Here is a 22,478-nt window from a genome sequence, read left to right on the forward strand (position 1 = left end):
ATTGTATCACGGATTTTTGGGCCATATGCAAAGATTTTATGAAAGTACACTAAGGTGGTTATAATACCTCAAATTTTCTTACGTTGGAGCTTTACTGTGTAACTAGTTATTAAACCTTTGAACCTGGCAGGTGGTGTTTTTTGGTGGTGCATGCTCAAATCAGAATATAGTGCAGGTGTTGTGTCTTTAACTCACAAGAGGTAGATTGGTTTTCTTACCGTCTTTTGTAAAGAACAGCTTATTATAAATGCACAGATTTTAATGACTTAATTTTACTGATATTTTTCCCCTCCTCAGAATCCTCTTGGATCTGGTCTTGCTCTTGCAATATCTCACGCTTCACATTTCCTTCAACCCCCTCCTCATCAGTCAATTATTATAGAGCGAATGCACTCAGGTAAAACCAGAATCCCTAACAATAAATTTTGTTAAAGATTTTCTAATAAAGAAGTTGAACATTTTCCAGGGTCTTAAGTCAGCTACGTAGCTGCAGTCTCACTTAGCTTTATAAAGAAAGGTTATTTCTGAGGTTACATTTCCATTGTATCGGAAAGTTTAAGCCCCAGCATTCAATGATGTTTATCAAGGTGAAAAATCCCTGATGTGGGGGGGATGGGGGTATGGGGTGGGGAATGTGGGTGTTGGGGGGGATGTTGGTATGTTGGGTCTCCAGGCAGAGTACCAGCTCTTAAGTAATGCGTAAAAGGCATAACAAATTCAGTTGAATCCAAAATTTTCTTTTCAGAGGGTGCAAACTGTAGTCTGCTGTAGAGCAGAGGACCAGTGCTGTGCTTCTCAGATACTTGCTGCTATGTATCGCTTGATAATGTTACGCCTGTGGCACAGAATAATTTCTGTGAGTGTGAAAGTTGTAGCGTGGCTCTCTGAGATTGTGCAGCTATGTTGAACCTCAAATACAGGCCTTTTGAACAATACAGAAACAATAGTTTTGTTGTTTGAGGAGTTCCATCTTTTGGTTGGTTAGCTTATGCTGATATTCTAGGTAATCCACGTTTTTTTCCATAGGAGCAAGAAGATTTGTGACCTTAGATTTTGGAAGACCTATACTGCTGACAGATGTATTGATTCCTACTTGTGGCGATTTGGCTTCTTTGTCAATTGACATCTGGACTTTAGGAGAAGAAGTGGATGGAAGGCGACTTGTAGTGGCTACTGACATTAGCACACATTCTCTTATTTTGCATGATTTGTTGCCGCCTCCAGTTTGCAGGTTCATGAAGGTAAAAAGGAGAAAGATAACATACTCTTCTAAACTCTTAATCTTTGTTGGTATTTGAACTTGCTGTTAAACTGTCTCCAGATCAAATTTTACTTGGCTATAAATTTTTTTCTATGAACTCTTGAGATATTTTTTTTTCTTGCCTGTTTTGATACAATCTTGTTACAGTAAAGGCTGTATTCTCTTTCAGATCACTGTTATTGGTCGATATGGTAGTACAAATGCCAGAGCAAAAATCCCATTAGGATTTTACTATGGTCATACCTATATCTTGCCCTTTGAAAATGAGCTGAAACTAATGCATGATCCCCTCAGAGGAGAAGGTGAAGCTGCAAATCAGCCAGAAATTGACCAACATTTGGCAATGATGGTTGCATTGCAAGAAGACATACAATGCAGGTTAGAAGAAAATAGACCTATCTACTAATTATTTTAACTTAAAACACTGGAATATCATGACGTTACTGATCTTTTTTTTTTTTTATTTCCCGTGGTCTTCTCCAGACCAAAGAAAATTCTGCCTGCATGGTAGAGCTGTTACAGTGAATATTCTTATAGCAATAACAAAAACTACACTATGCTGTTTCAATATCTATCTCTAACAGTGCATGCAGAAGGGACCAGAATTCGTCTTCTGGCAATGTGAGTATCAAGTGTATTGCTGTTTGCTAATGTCTGTTGAACTATGTACGGACATGTTTCCCTCTAGGTACAATTTGGCTTGTCATCGGTTGGAAATCCTCCTGCAAAGCATCGACCTTCCACCACTCAATAGTGCTAACAATGCCCAGTACTTTTTACGAAAGCCAGACAAGGCAGTAGAAGAAGATAGCAGGGTATTTTCTGCTTACCAAGACTGCATTCAGCTACAGCTTCAACTCAATTTGGCTCACCATGCTGTTCAGAGGCTCAAAGTAGCTTTAGGTGCAAGCAGAAAAACACTGAAGGAGCAATCTGAGCCAAAAGAGTTGATTCAGATGTCATCCACAGAACAGTTACGCACCATCATTAGATACTTACTGGATACTTTGCTTAGTTTGCTTCATTCTTCCAATGGTTAGTATTTTTTTCAGGTTTCATTATTTTTGTCATGTTTGTGGAAACATTTTGCAAGTGCTTCTATTTCTTGATTTGTACTTTCCCTCTATAAGGCTTTTAAACTGTATTTAGATATGTGATACTATGATTTTGGTTTCAGGTAACGTACAGTGTGTAGTTTCACCAAATGCACCAAGCTGACCTAACAACTTCTTGCTGCCAAAAAGAATAGGAGAGGGAGGAGTTGTCCTCACCTCCCCCGCTTTTCTCCTTCTCTGCTGGTCCTGGCTGCTGCTCTTTGGCCTGGTCTTTTTGGGTTGCCTGCAAAATGTCTGTCTTCCTACCTCTTCCGCCTGTCCCCACTCCCACAGTGTCAGTGTGATCATAATAGTTAAAAAAAAAAAAAAAAATTTCTACAAGCGTTTTCCTCTTACGCCTTCAAACCTTCAAGGCTAAAATAGCATCATGCTTTCTCCTTAAACACGGTTGTGTGTTCCCATTTCTTAAAAGGGCACTCTGTTCCTGTGGTTCTGCAAAGTACTTTTCATGCTCAAGCTTGTGAAGAATTATTTAAACATCTGTGTATAAGTGGAACTCCAAAAATACGATTGCATACTGGCCTTCTGCTTGTTCAGCTGTGTGGAGGAGAAAGATGGTGGGGCCAGTTTCTTTCAAATGTACTGCAGGAATTGTACAATTCAGAGCAACTTCTCATATTCCCACAAGACAGGTAAAGTGCAAGTCTGTATTGTATGTTATTACTTGTGCATCACTCTTAAATTAATTTAACTCCATGGTTCATAACTTAACATTTGGTTTGATGGAAAAAATAACGGACAAATGAGCATCATTGTCATACATTGATTTAAGAACCAGCTCCAAAACAACAATGCAAATGATAAATGTCTGATTGCAGTTGTTTCATCATTTGGTGCTAGGAGTGCAATAAGTTGCAGTTTCCCTTACTTGGAAGGGATTGGACAGAGATTTCTAGAGAATATTGCTGCTGTTTGCATATCTTGCAGGACTGCTTTCCAGTGATAGAAGTTGCCCTCTCCTTTGTCAGAATAAATGCATCCTCATCACAGAGATGTTCTCTGAGTGCTTTTGGAAGCACGCTGTTAGCATTTAGAACAAAAGGTTTCTCTGAGATAAGACCAAACAAACAACTGCAGAGCTGAGAATTAAATGTTAGATGTGATCATTTCAGACTGTTGATTGAGGCGTTTAGAAGAAAATTATAAACGTTTAGATTATCAGTCAAATGTATTTGCTGTTCTGTAGCATTCTGTCTTCATTGGGTTGTAACATTTATGTTTTTATACTTTTTATAAATGGATTAATTTAAGGATGTAAGAAATAAAATAGATAAGGTCTTGTTTCAGATTGCATACAAGAGGCTGAATAGCCAGAGTACAGAATTAAACCCAATATTCTTAAGATATACGAAGTGAAACAGAGCAAGGAACTACTGACCTCTTGAGGGTAAAAGAGAAACTGTGCAACCTAAAATACCGCATTATCCGTAGACAATAGAACTTGAAATGCGGGTAACTTGCAGGCCTACACTGCTGCTTTCTTCAGCAAAATGTCTCAGAGGAGAGCCTAAGGGAATAATATTCCATAAGGGATATATCAGAATATCACTGAATCTGGGAGGGGAAAAAAAAACTTAAATGTTAACGTTTTACTTTTAGGGTCTTCATGTTGCTTTCTTGCATTGGCCAAAGATCGCTTAGCAACAGTGGCGTTTTAGAAAGTTTACTTAATCTCCTGGATAACCTGCTGTCTCCACTGCAACCTCATTTACCTGTGCACAGAAGAACTGAAGGTAGTCCTCTAATTTGGGAAGCTGTACTTTCATTTCATTATAGCTAGAAAACTAAGAGACTAGCTCACAATTTTTGGTATATTAAAACAAGAACACGCTTTTGTTTATTATATTTTCAAAACATAGTTGTCTTTTAAAATGTGCTGAAATTCCTTGTTCTTTAGGTGCCAAAAGTGAGTTATTTATTTTCCACCCGTTTAAACCTGAGCAAAATCTATTTGGTTAGTTCTAATTCAGCTAGTAAGCTTTCAAATTTTAGTGAAATGGGGGGAGGTAAATCCAGCTCTACTTGAATTACTTGGGAATTTAATGCCTTTTTTTTGTTCGTGAGATCTATCCTAAGTTACAAGGGTTTGAAGTGAAATGCAGCTCTTGAAGAGAAGTTGGTTAGGTGTATCCTTATGCTTTTCGCAAACTACATGGGAGTTTTGCGGTGTTTATTTTGTTTTGTGTTTTTTGTAATCGCAAGGATTTTACATCTTGGCTCAACCAAAAGACATACTGAAACTATATTCTGCAGATCTGATTTTCTTTGAGTGTTTTTTTTTGACTGCCCTAAGTTTGAAGAAAATGATCATTTCAAAAACACCAAAATCGAGGCTACTGCATAACCTATCTACATGTAGCGAAATATTGTAGAAGATATGTCCTTTAAAATTCCTAGGGTGGTGAAGTTGGTAAATGCCACCTGAGACTGTGCCCTTACTTTTTACCCTGTCTGCTGATGTAAACAAGACTACAACGGGTGTCAGAAGCTGTCCTATTGCTCCCCCTTGGTCTGCCATGTACTTTCGCTCTCTTGGCCATATCCTGCTATAGTCTCTAACTAGTTTGAGGCAAATCCAAGCTTACATCTCCTCTACCTCTGTTTGCACTCTCCCCACAGCTGCCAATTCCTTTCATAGCTCTTGCCTTACTAGTTGTCCTCACGGAGGACTTTAGGAAGCAGGAGAAGTAACTGATACTTCAGAGCTTTATTTGCTGGTCTTCCAGCTTCCTTCCTCCTGGACAGCACAGGTGAGTACTAGGGCATTATTGTGTGTGATGGAAGAATCAGGTATGGCAGAAGAAATTCCTTTTTGAGAGCTATCAAGCATAACGAAGGGTCAAAGGGGTGAAAAATTACTGGGACAAAAAGTCAAAAAACAGGACAGTCAGAAATAGAGGTCAGTGTTGTGGGTAGAGAGGATTTATAAAATTGGAGGCAAGGGAAAGAAAGGAATAAGCAAAAGACCTCTGGGGGGAGGGAGAGGAGTTGAAAATTCTGGATAAATACCAGAATTTTAAGAGACTGAAGGAAAAGAAAAGCAGTTGTTTAAATAGAAATATAAAAGGGTATATAATTCATTCTGCAGCAGGCTCCTTTCTTTTTATTCTGCAAGCCGCCATGGGCATCGCTGAAGACCCCCCTTTTGCTTCTTGCCATTTAGTCTGCAATTCCTGTTCAGATCTTGTTACTAGGCCTCCTGTTCCTCTGCCTGCTTGGGGTGGACTGTTTTCTTACCAGTCTTAAGGATACTAGAGTAAAAACTCAGGGCCTAGGTCCTGTTGCTTGGGCTGCCAAGAACTAGATGTGAGTTTGGACAAGTAGTTTCTGTGCCTTGGCTTTCTAATTTGATCTAGAAATAATGATAGTTTAAGTTGACTAAAGCTTTTCTGAGATCAGTGCATGGAAAACGTGTTATAATTAAATGTGGCTCAGCAGTATGCACAGACATGAAAATGTGTGTGTGACCTGTAGCGTTAATAACTTTGCTCTATTGATATTATATAAAAGTATGCAGTTTGTATAATGACAGTGATCAGTTGGTCGTTGTTGAATGAGTTCACTTTAAAGCTATTCATTTAGATTTACTCATGCACACAAAGATTTATCTTTCCTGAGGTATAATATGTGTTTTTTCCTATCTGCCTGTACAGAAATACATGCATCTAATGTGCGAGACTGAAATAAGCAATAGCTAGTTATTGTTGCTACCAGCATGTTCCGTCTAGTCTGAACTCAGTCTTGGCTTTCCTGCGTTTGATTGAGGTGGCTGCCTGAAAATAAACTAAAAAGGAATAAAAATGAAACCAGTTGGGTGCAAGGATATAACAGTCTTATGACTTATGGGACTTTATGTGACTGTCTCGCTAGAGCCTTAGCTGATGGAGGAATTTCAGACTGTGGCATTTGAATCATCTAATTCATATGCTTTAATGCAGGCACCTGCCATTCTCCATTTGCACTGAGGGAGTTTAGTCTTATAATTTTAGATTTTCTTTTTTTAATTGCCACTTAACTTCTAGCTTCAGCAGTAGAGGTGGAGTTTTTGACTTCTCTCTCCACCTGACTAGAACTGTGACTTTGGCTTTTGCGTTTCAATTCTACACCAAATGTTTGATATCTTCCCTTATTCATGAGTGCTCAAATTCTTAGGCTTATGAAGAAAAATAGAAGTCTCTGCAGCCCATTAAAGTGTGTTTCATACAGTGCCTTTTTATGATTTCTTTAAAAAGTATGTTGTTATGGCTTCAAAACTTTATTAAGACGCTCAAATCTGTTTCTTTTCAAGGAGTATTAGACATTCCCATGATCAGCTGGGTTGTAATGCTGGTATCCAGACTCCTGGATTACGTAGCTACTGTTGAAGATGAAGCAGCCACAGCCAAGAAACCTTTGAATGGAAAAGAAAGGGAACGATTTCTGACAGGTAGAGGTATAGGTTTTAGAGCTGCTCAAATGTATTTAAAATAGTGTTTTTCAATTCACTTGAAAGAGAAGATTTTAAAAACAAATATTTTGACCATTTTATTTGCACTCTAGTGTCTGCTTCTTTACCTTCATTTTCCTGGAGACACATGATCTGTAGATAGATCTGTGTGTGTGTATTTGTGTGTGTGTGTATGTATATACACACATATATGTCAGTCTTTTTTTTTTGAAATGATAGATTAAAAACCAAACCAAATCAATAGAATATTGATTTTATTTTCTAAAATATGATATCCTGTTGCTGGGACTTAAGAGAATACCATGTTGAGGAAGTTTATGTCGTGAGAACGAGCAACAGTGTATGACTTGACACTTGTTTTGGTATTTCCCATGATATTTGCCATATTTGTATCCAGTATATAAGAACATGTTTAAGTACTTTTTTTTTTTGTCACTATTAAAGTGCATTAGCTATGGTTTTCTTCAAATAGCTTACCTAAAAACAAAAAATGGAAAGCTTTCATGTTATGGAGGCTGTTCAGGTATTTTTAATTAGGGGAATCTTACTTTACCCCCTTATGTATTTTAAAAAGAATGAAAACAGGATGATACTACTACCTTTTAAAATTCCTAGGAGTATTACTATCAGTAGCGATAGTTGCATGACACTAATAGAATTATTTTTCTTGTTTCTTTAGTGTTTAGTATATGGAGATTTTAACCGTTACTGCATTGTAAATATTTTTTTTTCTCTGGAGTTAAATGAGGCTTAATAAGATGGATTAATATCTACCTTTTTTTTTTTCCTATTTCCATTAGGAAACCAATGGAGTTTTATTAATAATAGCCTTCACACTCAGAGTCTGAGCAGATCTACTAAAGGCAACAGTAGCCTAGACAGACTATATTCCAGAAAGATCAGAAAACAGCTTGTTCATCATAAACAGGTGACTTCCAGCATGATACTGGCTATTTTCACATAAGATACTTTATGGTGTATCTCATTTCTTGGAAAAACAGCTTTGGCCTTGGGACTCATTCAACCTTGCTTTTGCGTAGATCTGGTTCTGTAGCGAAAGGCTGCCTATCTTCTTTGACATTTGTCTCAAACTGTGGGGCATGGGATCTGCTGGAAGAACAAATCCTGGAGTGTACTGTTGCTCTCTGTGGCCCGTATTTGATAATAAATATAATTTACTTTCCAGATAAATCTGGGTGCACCTGAGTGCGAGCTGCTAGAGGCTGACCAACTGAGATTTAACAGTTGGTAATTCTTAAGATACTGAATTTTCATTTCTAAGTACAGCCATACAGGTTTTATGACCCTGGTCACATTATGTCTTGAGCTGATTTTAAAATACTGTTTTTTTCTTAAACTTTATCTGTTCTGGATCTGCCAGTGGCCCCTGAAGGTATCTCAGTTAAAGTTGTATGTAAGCTAATAAAAGTTCAAGATACAGTTTGATCTGAAGATTACTATCATATGTAAATACTGATCCTTTTAACATCTTATTGCTTAAATTTTCATTTTTTTCCTATTAACATTTTCTTTTAGCAACTTAACTTATTAAAAGCAAAGCAGAAGGCTTTGGTGGAACAGATGGAAAAAGAGAAAATACAAAGCAACAAAGGATCATCATACAAACTTTTAGTAGAACAGGCAAAACTAAAGCAGGCTACTTCAAAGGTATGATGCTCTGAAACTGTAACTGACTTCTTGTCCTTTGTGTGAAAAGACCTGTTCCTGCAAAGTCATTTTTGTCCTAGGCTGACCTTAATTTGAAAAGGTGTTTCCTCCTGGCTGTTATCAGGGATATTTTGCTTGCTGAATACAGCCACAATCTGGAAATGTCTTGCACTGAGAAAAATAGTTTTCTTCTACAGAGACCTTTTAGGTGATCCTAGCCAAAAGGCACTAGCACTCCTGTAGCTTTGGGTATGCCAGTCATATATTTAAACTCTTGGATAATGTAAACAAATGAAAAGTGTAAAATAGCATTTTGGGTGGCTAACTTCTATGCATGAGCCTCTTCTGGATGCTGTCCTGGTTGAGAAGCCAGAAATTAGTCACCACAACAGGCCGTCTCTCCAAATCAATAAATACCACTTCTGAGAATATTTTCTGAGCATTCTCAGAAGCTGCTTAGCTTTCTAAAAAGTACTTACTACGAGATGCCACAATTTATGTGGTAAGCCCCAGATACAGAGAGTGGCTATGCCAGTAAAGGCATTATTTTGGTTATGAAATGAGGTGTTGAAATTTAGGGATCTCTGGAGATAGCAACATGGACTTTGCAGGGAACACAGAAAAAGTGCAATTCCTTTTAGCTAACAAATTGAGTATCTCTTAAATATTTACTGTGTGATTCCAGAAGTACTGCTGTCTGTTAGGATGACTGAAAGTAGGACTGCAGAAGGAGATTATAGACTATTGGACCTTTGAAGCATCCTAAACAGAAATCTTATAGAAAATTATGATAATTATGCTGCCCCGTCCCCAAGGGTTAGACACCAGCATATTTTAGTAAGCCCTACATTTTCACTAACTCTGCTTGTCATGAGCTATTCTTTCCTGCACTATCTTCTGCTCTATTCCAACAGGTTTTATCAGTGCCCCCCTTGAAACATCTTTTAATGACTCACTGGCTGAAATACGCTGTCAAGTTAAGCGATATAGCTTTTACTTTACAGCAGCCATGTTGCGGTCAAAAAAGCATGTTAAGCTAAAGAGTCTTCCACGTGAAATGTCTTAACAGCTAGCTGCGGTATTACTGTACACTTGACAAATTGCATTTCATGCAGATTTTACTACTTCACCTACTAATCACTTTCTGTTACATGCTGCGAGTAACTTAAACGTTTGTTGCATTTAGGAGAAAGCTAAAATATTTGTCCTGGTAAATAGTTCTTTCTCTGGTCTACTTCAATATCTAGTACTTAAGTGGAATTATAAGGGACACTTGTAATATCTAGTCTTAGACTGCTTGTGTAGTTGATGCAATGAACTGAACTGCTAAATGAGTGCCTTTGCTGGGTTGGAGGATTAAAAGCACCTGCTTTTTTCTAGTGAATTTGTACACCCTATGTCAAAAAGGTGGTAGTTCAGAACTTTGGGTATCAGAATGGCTTCATTTGCAGTGGCTGATGGATATTTTGTAATCTATGTTAAGTGTTAAAGAATTATAGCTCTAGGGTCTCAATTACCGTGGAATATAGCATGAACTCCCTGTCATCTTTAATTCTGAAATTTGACTTAAATTTGTCTGCCTAAGGGTATAGAGGATAACTTTTGTTTACGAGCTTTAAACTGATTTTAGAAAGTGCTGATGATTACTAACTGAGAAGTTAGCATCCTTGTAAGGGTAAATTACCATTGTAACTGTTTCGATAGACAGTTGGATTCATGCTAAACCTCACTCTATATGCAGGTGTGGAAATATATTTAAAAAAAAAAAAACTCCTCAAATGCATATTCTTTATATGTTCTATGGCAAGTAAAGGCTTTATTGGCACTTTTTATGGGGAACAATAACTTGGTTATGACTCTGTCACTTGGCATGCCACACTGCCGAACCAAATTTATGCCAGAAAAACCTTAATTCTATTCCAAATTCTCATATATTCTTAGACTCTCCTTTCCTTTACAAAGATTTATGACTACTGTTGTTGCCTCACGTTTTCCCTGGGGAAAGGTCCAGAGCTTATTTTTAAAATGTGTAACCATTAGTTTAATATAATTTCTGCAGCACTTCAAGGACTTAATACGCTTACGTCGGACTGCAGAATGGCCTCGTTCTACGTTAGATACGGAAGTATCAACAACAAAGGAAACTCCAGAAATTGAACCACTTCCATTTACACTGGCCCATGAACGTTGCATTTCTGTAGTGCAGAAGCTAGCACTCTTTCTCCTGTCCATGGACTTTACTTGTCATGCAGATTTACTTCTGTTTGTTTGTAAGGTAAACAGAATGTGGAACACCTTTCTATACTTGCGATGGAGACCACATTAAATTAGCTTTCTGATACTGATTTTTGCTTGTATGGTAAAAACTAACTGTAGCATTAACATTTCTAATAATTTCTAGTGATATTATGTTTTCTGATCTGTCAGCTGTTGGGTAGCTGGTAATGATGTGATGGCTTCAGAATTGTCTAGAAGAAGTAACTTTTCAAAAAAGGTTTTCTCATGAGGACATTTGTACATTTCTAAAATTTAAGCTAATTACAAATACCTGACTGACTTGTTAACAAAATCTAGCATTCATAGAAATTAAAGCCGTTATGTATTTTCATTTTATTAGATACGAACAAGCAGAAAGTGTATGACTGTCCTGTACTTATCTCTCTATTAGTCCATTGTATGTATTTTTTCTTTAGCCTGAACCCTGAGTTCTGAGTTACAATAGCAGTTGTTTGCTTCACTGATAGTTCTAAGGAAGCTTTTCTACACACTTTGTGGGATGTTCTTTCTGCTTATTTTTAAATATGCGTTAAGTTGCCTGGCAGAGATTTTGAGTTCAGCTATAAAAAATACAGAATTTTTGAAGCATGCGAAAACTTTTATTGTCACTCTTCCTAAGCATGTTGATTTTGTTTTTAAACCAAACTCTGTAGGAAGGGAGTCTTAAACTGAATTGTAATACCTACATGTGATTTCTGCTTATTTCTTGCAACTTTCCAAGGGTTTTCAGGGACTTTATAACCCCACAGTGGAGTATTTAAGTTTTGGCTGTTGCACCCTTTTCTTCAGAAAACAAATTCAACTTGGCGGGTCTATGAAGTTTGCAAAAGTTCTTTTCTTTCTTACTGGACTATCAGCAGTAGCTATGAAAAAGGGAAGATCTGTCCAGACCAGTGATCTTTCTGTCTTCATTTATGGTTCTCAGCTTTTAGATAGCAACATACAAAATCTTTCTATTTTGTTCGAAGAACATGTCCTGTGAGCTGAAATCTCCAGTGCTTTGCTTTTTGAAATAAGCAGCCCTCTATTTCTTTTCAGTTCTCCTCTCTTCAGAAGGACAGGAGGCTGAGGCAGTGTTTGTCCACGTTACTCTTCCTGCAGTCGCGTTTCTAAGCGTCTCCACTAACATCAGTCTGTTCTTCTGGTTTTTGATATTCAGAAAGCTAATCTGACCTCTTCAAACAAAGTAAATCAGAAAATTAAAGTGGAATTTTGAGGTCTAAACGCTATTAGCGAAGGTCTTCCTGTATGTGGTTTTCGGTTTCTGTCCCATTTCCCCCCTCTTCATCCTCAAGAGGAAAGTTTTAAGAGCTGAGGCATAATTTATCTCCTGCCATCTTTTAGGAGATCAAGCATACAGGATTTTAGGTGTTCTATAATTTTGAAAAACAAATACTTGATGGGGAATACCCAAGTAACAGGCTGGCTGTTGCAGGATAAATTTCCTACTCAAAAAGCTAAAGAAAACTTTAAAAAAGGCTATTCTATATCTCATTCTTTAGAAAACCTTACAGTTAAAAGGTAACTGACTTTGGATCATAAGTCCGAAGCTAAGAAACATAAACTTGTTCTCCTTCTGTCTTTAATCTAAGGGGAGGATGGTGTTGACTGAATAAGTAAAAGTCAAGTCTGCTTTCCACCTTGTTTCCTTCATAGGAACCATTACAGTGAAATCAAAACTCTTTTCCAGCCTCTCAACAAACCCTGATACTGCATTAGGGAACAGTTCCCCTGTTTAGTGCGTCTCTTAAGAGATGAACAGGTGTCTTGGTCAACGTTTTGTTCTCTTCTGTTGTCACACTGGAGGTCTATGCAGATGATTGTTTATTGCCTTATGCAGATGTTGAGGCTGAACTCCCAATTTATAGATGACCTGACAAAAATCAGGTTGTTACATCAAAGCAAGAAAAAGTTGTGGTCAGTTAAATCTCTCACACTTTAGACCCGCTTAAACCCCATGGCTGTGTAACACTTAATCTGCTTTGTAAGTGGATTGGAGAATCCCTTTTTCTAGGGTAGGAACTGTTTCTGAAATATACTGTGTGTTTACTACTTAGCACTATAAACGTCAAGATTTGAAATTGCGCAAGTGTGCTGCGACTGGATGGGTAAGGTGTTGCACCTAGGGAGGGAATGGTGTTGAAAGGGACTTGGAGTTCCCCCCAGCTCCATCACGTTTGATAGCTGTATTTGATAATCCTGTTCAGTATTCTTAACTGCTATATTTTTGACCATCACTCTTTATCAAGAAGAGTCTTGGAACTGGTGTCTCAAATTAGTTACATGCTACTTATTTTTAAATGAGAACTTTACTTAATTCGTAGTTATTTCTGACTTCCAGGTAACTTTGGCCAGGTTATTACAACATCCCAAACTTAATGCATGTGTTATGAGTGTAGACTTTATGGCAAAGCAACTGCTACTTGATTTATTTTGAGGACAGACTTTCCTTGGGCCTATTGCATCCAAGAACTTCTGTGCTTTTTAAATTGCTTTTGATTTTTGCTTTTTTTAAATACCGTGGATTCTCCTAAGGCTGTTTGTTTGGGGTTTTCCTTTTTTGAGAAGATTATAGTAAGCATTATTTAGTGTTCTCTTGAGAACTGTGTCTTCATGCAGATATGAATATTTATGGATGATCCATATGGGTCTTAATATGGACCATCTTAAGCACGCTTGACTAGCTTCTGATATTTAAGAAATGGAGTAGCGCCCCAGTTAGGTTTTCCATTCCGGAATTGCTCAATCTTTGAAGACTGTGGTTAAGTATAAAGTACTTTTGTAGTGTTACATTTCTGTAAAAACATTCCTGAGATCAGTTTCTAACACCTTTTAAAAAAAGGATATGTTGAATTACACGATGTGAGAGAATAGAGAACAAAGTGGTACTCCTGTGCCAGAGATGATGGACAGTGAAAGCAGTCACTGATGGACAGTGAAAAGTCCCCAGCAATAAAGTAGAGAGGTGAACTTTGTAGATGAAATGTGGGTCTCCAGTTTGCCAATTTTCAGGAAGATTGGTGCTTGGATAGTTTGTGTTCAGGTATAGGGGTAATTGATCTTTGTCTTCCCCCCTCCCCCCCCTTTTTTTTAATATGATTTGGTATCTCTAATTGTTGAGAACTCTGTCTTGATTTTGATGGATTAATTCTTGCTGGGGAGGGGATTTCAGTGTAATTGTATGTTTCTCTTTGATAGGTACTTGCTAGAATTGCAAATGCTACAAGGCCAACAATACATTTATGTGAGATTGTGAATGAAACTCAACTGGAAAGATTATTGTTGCTTCTGGTTGGGACTGACTTTAACAGAGGAGACATCTCTTGGGGAGGAGCGTGGGCTCAATATTCTCTGACTTGCATGCTACAGGATATTTTGGCAGGTTTGTTTGAAGTTCGTATTCTTCACAGTGTGTGTTATACTGGAAACTTTTTCCTTTAATGTTTGAATTTTTTATTACTGTGTTAGAGTCTAGTGCTCTGATTAAGCTAGTAAGAAAAATCTTGATAGTCTTCACAAAGCAAATTGAGATTACATTGGAGTAAATACAGTTTGAAATATTTGATTATCAGTTAATCTTGAATTAGCGAATTGTGCTTCTAAAAGTTAAGAGTATTCCAACCCTATAATAATATAGGAAACCCTCTTTATTTGGAAATTACTCAGAGCTCTTTCCCTTGAAGAAGTATCCCTTAAAGAATTTAGAGTTATGTAAAGGAAAACAGACAGTTGGCCCAGACACTGGGACATTGATTGGAAACTAGAATACAGTTTGAGCTGGTAACGGAATTGTCTGCCTATTGTAATGTGTAGGAGAGTTGTTGGCACCTATTGCAGCCGAAGCTATGGAAGAAGGTGCTTTGGGAGAGGATGCTGGCGCTTCAGCTGGGGATTCTGATGACTCTCTCCAGCAATCCACAGTTCAGTTAGTGGAGACAATAGATGAGCCATTGACACATGACATCACAGGTAAATGTTTTAATCTGTTCCATATTTCGAATAGAAAGTTAACTACTGTTTTGTCAAAACTTTAAAGTAATGATCATCCTCTTAAATCATTTTCAAACTTGACTTTTTTTAACAATGTATGTGATGGAAGAGGTTTTTATACATATGTATATGTGTATATAAAAAATATACACACACAGACTTGGCCAATTAGGTAATTAAAAGTCTACTGCTTTTTAAGGACTCCATTGTCATATGCACGTTATTCCATGTGTCATGCATAGCTAGAGTTCTTGAGCTTTATTATTCATTTTTAAATATGAGCGTAAGTAATGCAAACTGGTAAATTATTAATATTTTAATAAGCAGAATGACGAGTTCATTTTTTTAATCTGATATATACCAAAGTGAACTTCACTTGCCAACAGCTTGTAATTCAGTTTTTTCATTGAGTTCCCTTGATGAGGAATCATGTAATTTAGATTTGAATCTAATGTAATATTGGTTCAGGAACTTGGTTGATACAATAATGGATAACTTACTGATGTAGAATACTAGTATCTATAATTCCTAAACACAGTATTTAATAATACTAACACCTGTACATTTCAGAAATGTTTGTTTTGAAGGGTTATTTCAATTTTTTAGTAAAAACCTACTCCAGCACCAATTTTGCTTACCAGCTAAATAGGTGTTAAAAGTAGAACTGTTTTACTTTTCTTAAACCCTTTATACAAGGCAAAATAAAAACTGAACTTGTGTTGGTTTGGGGGAAGGGCGCTGGTGTGAGATATTGAAAGTGTGTATGAGTGTTAGAAGCTTACTGTTTCTTTTCTTAAATTTGAAAGTATTTGAGTAGGCACTTTGAGAGTACTCACATCTCAGTAAAGTCACTATTGAAGCTTCAGTATACTCATTCCTTTTTTTAACTTCAGTTCTAAAATCAAGAAAAGGTACTAAACTTTACTGATCTTGACAAACAGTGAGATATCATTCTGCTGTAGTGTGAAACTAGAAAACCATTGCATGTTTAGTATAATTTGGAGTGATTGGGGGGTTGTGACAGAAGGGAAAAGATAAGAAAAGACTGTTTTCTTTTGCAGATTGCCTGCTTTTAACTTTAATCCTGATTAAAAATTAGACCCACAACTAAATAGTTAAATTTTCTTCGTTGGAATGGGATATACTCAGAAGAGCAGTTATGTTCTATCCTAGACCCATGTTAGAAATGTGGCATGCTAATATTCTGCGTTCATCACTTCAAATATATGTTTTGAAGAATACATCAATTATTAACATCAAGTATACGTATACATATATTTATTAAAAATATTGAAATACTTTTTCTTTTTTTTTTTTGAAATCTATCAAAACTTCAGTAGAGAGTTTTTCGTGAAAGGTTAATATGTTTCTGAAAATGTAAGCAAAATATGAGCAATCCTTAAAATCTAGTTTTACATGTTCTCATTAAAAAATGGTATTTTTTTCTGATTTAAAAGTCAAATTTTTAAAACTTTTTTAGAAGTTTAAGAAAGTCAAATTTGATAACATTCATTAACTTTTTTCCAAAGAGCTGTAAATATTAAAAGCCTTAAAATTATCCAATAAGTATATGATATAACCCTGTTTTATAATTTATACTTGAAAGTATTAAAGCTATTTTAATCATTCAAAGGTGCTCCACCTCTGTCATCTCTGGAAAAAGATAAAGACATTGACCTGGAATTACTGCAGGACCTGATGGAAGTTGATATTGATCCTTTGGATATTGATTTGGAAAAAGATCCCCTTGCAGCCAAAGTCTTCAAGGTAAGAGAAGCATGGTTTTTCAGGATAACCTTTACATGTGAAGGTACCTTTCTATTTTCCACTCTTAACTAGTGATATATCATATCACTAGACCTACTTTTAGCTGTGTGTAAAGGTTTTATGTACAATGACAGGAAAGAATATAAATATGAAATGTGTTCATGTCTCAGATGACCACAACATACTTTGCTTTTACAGGAAGATTTCCATATTTTGATAGGAAGTTCTGAGTTTACTCCTAATTTAGCATATGGTAAAGAGAACAGAAATATAAAAGAAACAAGATCCAGTCTTGTTCATTTTCATTAAAAGTAGAGTACCCTCAGCTTCTGCGATTGATCTTAAAAATTAATAGTGCTAGTTCTTTTCATTCAAAAAAAAAAAACTTTTTTTTTCTTTGACAGTCATTAGCAGCAGGTTAATGCTTAGATCATCCTGAGGCTGGGAATGGAAGCAACTAACTTCAAAACTATCTCATCATGGTACAAGAAAAACTGTTAGACGCTTTTTCATATTAAATGGGAATCTAAATGTAACTATATCAGAAGTAGTAAAATTACATTTAGATAGAATAGTATATTGTCAAGGTATATTAAAGAAAAACATCACTATGAAAAACCACAGCTGCTTATAATGAAATATTGAGCCTCTGCTCTATCCATAATAATGAAATCCTTATTTAGAGTTTTCCCGCTCCTCCCAGTATGGCGTTAAACCTTCAGCCTCATTTAAATTAATCTCAATTAACTTTCTCACCACTTGCTCAGACACTACTGCAATTTTTTTCTTCTTTCTTTCTTATTTCTTTGTGTGTCTTTCCACTAAATTACCTATCGTGTAAAGATTTCTTTCTTTAAATCTCACTCGACCCAAGTATGTTACCTGTTGCTTAATCTTTGTGGTATCGGTGTCTCCTTCCTTCGTCATTCTACTATCATTTCAGTTGGCGTTACCCTTCGTTCCACTTCCTCCACAGATATCTTCGTGATCTCATTGCCTGATTGGATGTCGTTGACAAAACAACCAATAACAATATCATTCTTTATCCTCCTTAAGATTTGCTCCTGCTATGCCATTTCTATAAATTGATAATTGATACAGGATCTTGCTATTAGAAGTTAGCTAGGCATACATAACTTTAATATAGTCTTATATTACTGTTTTCTCTCATTCTTGTGATCCATATGCCTTTTTAGTGTCTTAAATTGAGACACTTGAGCAGAAGTTATTTAACTCTTTCTTTTGCAGAGCCCAGTACAAATAATCCCTGAGCCTCAAGGTACTTTAATAGTACAATTGTATTAATAATGATAACGTAGTATTCTGTATAAATAACTTCTCAAAATATCTGTGTAATACCCCACTTACAAATTTATTGTGTGGTACAAATATGTAAATAAAAACTGATGGTACAGTTTCAAATTGTGTTTTTGAATCTCTGAGACATCTAAGTTGCTGGATTTTGAAAATCGCTAAGCATTCAGTAGCTTATAGAGCGATAAAAACTGAAACAAAATTTTCTAAAGCTATTGGATCCAATCCTCTGGTTTTAATTTGTGTAGCTACCATGTTTCTTGTTAGTCATCACAAATTTTATTCTTCTGCTTGGGCAGTCTGCAGAGTTGTTGAATTTTTTTTGTTATTGTTTATTTTTGTGTTTGTGTTCATTTTTTTAAGCCTATAAGCAGCACCTGGTATGATTACTGGGGTGCTGATTATGGTACCTACAATTACAATCCTTACATCGGAGGTGTTGGAATTCCTGTTGCAAAACCACCAGTAACTACAGAGAAGAATGGATCACAAACTGTGAGCGTATCAGTCTCCCAAGGTGAGCAGTGTAGCAAAGTTCTGTTTTCGGGTGTCTTGTGGTGGTGCGTTTCACACATCAGCACATCAAATAACATTATCCATCTCTGTATGCCTTAAACGGAAAGAATTAAATTGTATTTATGCCACGATTCTTCTGCGTTAAGCGAGAGAATGTTATGCAAGGTTTATATTTAAAATTGAGTCTGACATAGCAAAAAATTTTTTTCCTTTTCCAATATTTTTAGAATGCACATGTGCATACAGTCAGTTTTAAATCATTCTAATTTTGTAGGTGCTTGCAAATTTTGTAAGTTCTTATTGGCTGATATTTTGTATAAGTTAGCTCTAGCCTAAGAAATAAGGTGGCACACTTGTTTGTTTTGGAGGAGTACTGTTGAACTGGGAAGATAGACCTTTCTCCTACCATGTTTCTTTCAGTGAGAAATAGCTTTTTATCCTTTTTTGAGGGTTATTAGTTTAGGGGAAAAAGCAGGCTTAAACATATGCAAATTTAGACATGTGATATTTAAGTAACTGTGAAAAGATACCTATATGTGTGTTTCAGGAAAAAATTATGGTATTAAACTTAGTATTTTATTGTATATTTCAAGCCTACAAGAATCTTACGTTCAAAGTTTGTAACAAAAATCTTATGTTCAAAGTTTCTGCGTGCTGCTTCCGTCACACACACAAGTGAATCTTCGTATCAGTGATTTTTTTTATTTTTTTTAGTTTAATGCACACACTGTGTATTACTTGCAGAAGAAGTTAGAGTAACTAAATATGCCTCTCTGATATAATTCAGTTTTACTCTGTTTGTTGCCTTGTGTAGCTTTAGATGCACGTCTAGAAGTTGGACTGGAACAGCAGGCTGAGCTGATGCTGAAAATGATGTCCACCCTGGAGGCTGATTCCATCCTACAGGCGTTAACAAACACATCTCCTACACGTAACTACATGTTGTCAAATCATTCTCTTCACTTAATGACCGTGATGCTTTGAAATTTGTCCTAATTTTTTCCTGCCGCCATTGAACAGCTTAGAAAAAAATGTATTTCACTAGATTTTTACTGTCAGGCTGAGCTTTAGAAATATGTATTTATTCAGATCTTTGAATTATGTGTATACACGTATTGAGGAAGTTCTATGAAACTGGTCAAATATGCAGGATTTCTCTTACGGTGCTAAAAGTACTTTGGAGGAATTGTTTTAACGTCCTCACCTAAGTGCAAGGGAAACTTAAATTTTCCTATTTTTATGACGGATAATTCTCATCTTGGAAACTGTTTCGTACTTGACAGTTCTACCCGTTCAGTGAGGGAAGTGAAAAAAACTTGAACACAGCTATCCAGTGAGCTTTGTGTTGTAAAAACACCCACAATGCCAACTTATTTTTGAACGTATTTACAGTGAATTTCACCACCCATCTTGAAGTGTGCTTCTTTGTAGTTCTCCAGGTACCTTAACATGCATGCAGTTATCTGAGTATCTGATTACTGGTGATGAAGTGGATTTAGTGATATTCTTGGACTTTGTTCTCCAGAAGCTTATTATCGACCGTGATAGTTCTGTTTGTGATGCTTAAAAGAGACTTCCCAATTGTTTGTCTTACCGCAGTGTTCAAGAGACTCCTAGAAACATGTGTCTGGCAAGAACAGTGAAAACGTGCACCTGTGGGCTCGTTTTCCAAACACTTTTTGGAAAGATGGAGATGTCTGGCATTCAAGTATGCCTTTAGCACTATGACAGTCAATAGTCCAGCAGAACCGAACACTAAATTGTGGATGTTCTCATGAATTAAAAAAAATTTCTTTGCCTTAAACATAAAACCTAAGTAAATAAATATGAAATTACTTACAGAAACTTTCACAAAATAATCCATGACTGGGGGGCTTCTTTGTTTTGTTTTGTTTTGTTCTAGTAACCCAGTCTCCCAGTGGAACAGATGATTCATTACTAAGGGGGTTACATGCTGCAAACCAAAATGCCCAGTTGATTGTGCAGTTGTCATCTATACCTATGCTGAGTGCATGCTTCAACAAACTCTTTTCCATGCTACAGGTTCACCATGTTCAGGTATAGGATTATGAACTTTTAAATGTTTTGAGGTTATTTCTCTTTAAATCTGAAATTTGTTTTTCAGTATATCATACTGCTTCAGAAAGAATGGTAAGCAACCTGTTAGGTCAGACAGTTTATTACTTATGAAGTTGGCATGGACAATAGTACCAATAATGCAATAAACATACCGAAAGCTTTTATCAAATAGGAAGTTCCTTGTTACAGTGGAAGGTAGGTTTGTGTACTTTTGCATATTCAAAAACACCATTTGTAGCTTCACTGAAAGATAATCGTTACTTTATCAGTGAAGACTTTCACTAAGTGTGCAGTCTCCATCCTTGGAGGTTTTCAAAACGCAGATGGATAAGGCCATGAGCAGCCTAGTCTCATGTTGACCCTTCTTTGAGCAGAAGGTTGCACTAGATACCCTCCAGAGGTCCCTTCCAACCTGAATTATCCTGTGATCCTAAAAGTTTAAAGCTCAAGTATGCTTTTTAGTTGCGTTATCAACACTTTTCTTAATGTAAACAAAAGGAATGCTGTGTGTATTATGTATGAAACAGGTAGGCAGGCACCTAAGCATTATGTTTTAATTTGGTCAGTGGGCTGCACCCTCAGTTGTTCTTTAAATATCTCATGCAAAACACAATTTGTGGGGTAAAGGACCTTGGTGTTTCCCAAGAACATCCAAGTAGTTTGTTGATCTCGAGGGAGTGATTCAGAGTAAGTATCTGTTCCTCTCTGATACTACAGGAGGTCTCCTAGTAGTTAAAATGGCTTCTGCGAATATGAATAATTTTGGATTACTGTTAAACCTCACTTGACTATGTTCACTGAGACATTCCAAAAGCTTACACATGATCATGTAAGTTAGAGTAGTAAGGTGATGATATAGGGGTTTGTGTAAAACTGCCTTTTTTTAACAGAAGTTTGAAGAGAAAAGAAAATAAAAGAAAATTTAAACCAACTGAAAAAGAAATCCATTACCAGAAAACAGCGAAAGCATTTTCAAATTATGCTAAACTTGACTGGAACGTTCTGTTTATCAGAAGCTTCCTAGCCAGTAAAGGAGGGTGTGTATTTGAATGTTGTGAGCGGAAACAGTAGCAGCTGAGAATGTGGATAAGGCTTTTTAAAATCAAAAGAGACAACTTCTCTCATTTTTTAGGTTCAGGGAAAACACTTGTATTTGGTTTGGTGATATCTTTTCTTTTTTTTTTTTCTTTTTCTTTTTTTTCAGCTTGAATCCCTTTTACAGTTATGGCTCACATTAAGCCTGAATTCCAGCCCCTCTGGAAGTAAAGATAATGGCACTGATATTTTCCTGTATAACGCTAATCGAATACCTGTAATTTCTTTGAACCAAGGTAAAATACATTCAGTTGGGAAAATGAATTTGCAGGAGGTGCAAGATAAAATTTTTGAAAGTGCTCAGTTTTTGCTTAATAGTATTCTTGTTAAGATCAGAGGTGTAATGATTTTTTTGTTCTAATTAAAGAGCTCTCGGACTTCTCTTTTCTTGACATTGAAATTCTGAGGTTAATATGTAATTGAGAGGTGGTCCCTTGAATGTATTTTTTGTGAAATCTCCTCAGAACTTAAACCGTAAACTTCGTGGCTCTTAATTCATGGTTCTTCCAAAAAAAACCTTTTAAAATATACTTCTTAGTCTAAGGCAGACTGTGCATCTGGATGCGCTTCTCTGGTAAATTTATTCTCCTGATAACAGTTTGATGCCCTGTTTATTGTTATCAAAGGAGACTAATGAGTAGGGGAAGACTTTTACTTTTTGGCTTCAGTCTGCTAATCCAGTACAAAGACATGTCTAGTTTTTTTTCTTCTGTGAATTCAAAATGATTTTAAAAAAATCTGTGGTATCTTGAGCTGATAGCTCAAAACGTGAATGCCTTCTATAATGAGCCTGTTACACTGAGTTCCATGAGAGCCTTTTTTGATGCAACTCAAGTAATTTATCTGCATCATTTTTTTTTTTTCCTGAGATGACAAGATTTTGGCATTGCAGAAGATTCTTTGGGTCATTTCCTCTGCAGTGTTGAAGGCTTCATTTCCTAATTTCCTG

General features: G+C 36.3%; 1 protein-coding gene across 14 annotated transcripts in view; it reads left to right on the top strand.

The window, feature by feature from the left end:
• BIRC6 (baculoviral IAP repeat containing 6) overlaps window positions 1-22,478 on the top strand; it is a 200,294-nt gene that overhangs the window by 67,471 nt on the left and 110,345 nt on the right. For 8 of the 14 annotated variants that reach the window (XM_068939391.1, XM_068939399.1, XM_068939400.1 and 5 more), the window contains exons 26-42: window positions 298-397; window positions 1,027-1,241; window positions 1,431-1,639; window positions 1,950-2,296; window positions 2,789-3,008; window positions 3,976-4,109; window positions 6,665-6,808; window positions 7,624-7,751; window positions 8,360-8,491; window positions 10,551-10,766; window positions 13,967-14,150; window positions 14,582-14,737; window positions 16,392-16,525; window positions 18,203-18,356; window positions 19,170-19,286; window positions 20,259-20,413; window positions 21,639-21,765. In XM_068939391.1, coding sequence (XP_068795492.1) covers window positions 298-397; window positions 1,027-1,241; window positions 1,431-1,639; window positions 1,950-2,296; window positions 2,789-3,008; window positions 3,976-4,109; window positions 6,665-6,808; window positions 7,624-7,751; window positions 8,360-8,491; window positions 10,551-10,766; window positions 13,967-14,150; window positions 14,582-14,737; window positions 16,392-16,525; window positions 18,203-18,356; window positions 19,170-19,286; window positions 20,259-20,413; window positions 21,639-21,765 — 2,872 coding nt within the window. The remainder of the gene's footprint in view (window positions 1-297; window positions 398-1,026; window positions 1,242-1,430; window positions 1,640-1,949; window positions 2,297-2,788; window positions 3,009-3,975; window positions 4,110-6,664; window positions 6,809-7,623; window positions 7,752-8,359; window positions 8,492-10,550; window positions 10,767-13,966; window positions 14,151-14,581; window positions 14,738-16,391; window positions 16,526-18,202; window positions 18,357-19,169; window positions 19,287-20,258; window positions 20,414-21,638; window positions 21,766-22,478) is intronic. The other 6 variants (XM_068939394.1, XM_068939392.1, XM_068939402.1 and 3 more) reach the window with 2 other exon arrangements.

The sequence above is a fragment of the Struthio camelus genome, chromosome 3 (genome assembly GCF_040807025.1).
Source record: "Struthio camelus isolate bStrCam1 chromosome 3, bStrCam1.hap1, whole genome shotgun sequence".
Lineage (NCBI taxonomy): Eukaryota > Metazoa > Chordata > Aves > Struthioniformes > Struthionidae > Struthio > Struthio camelus.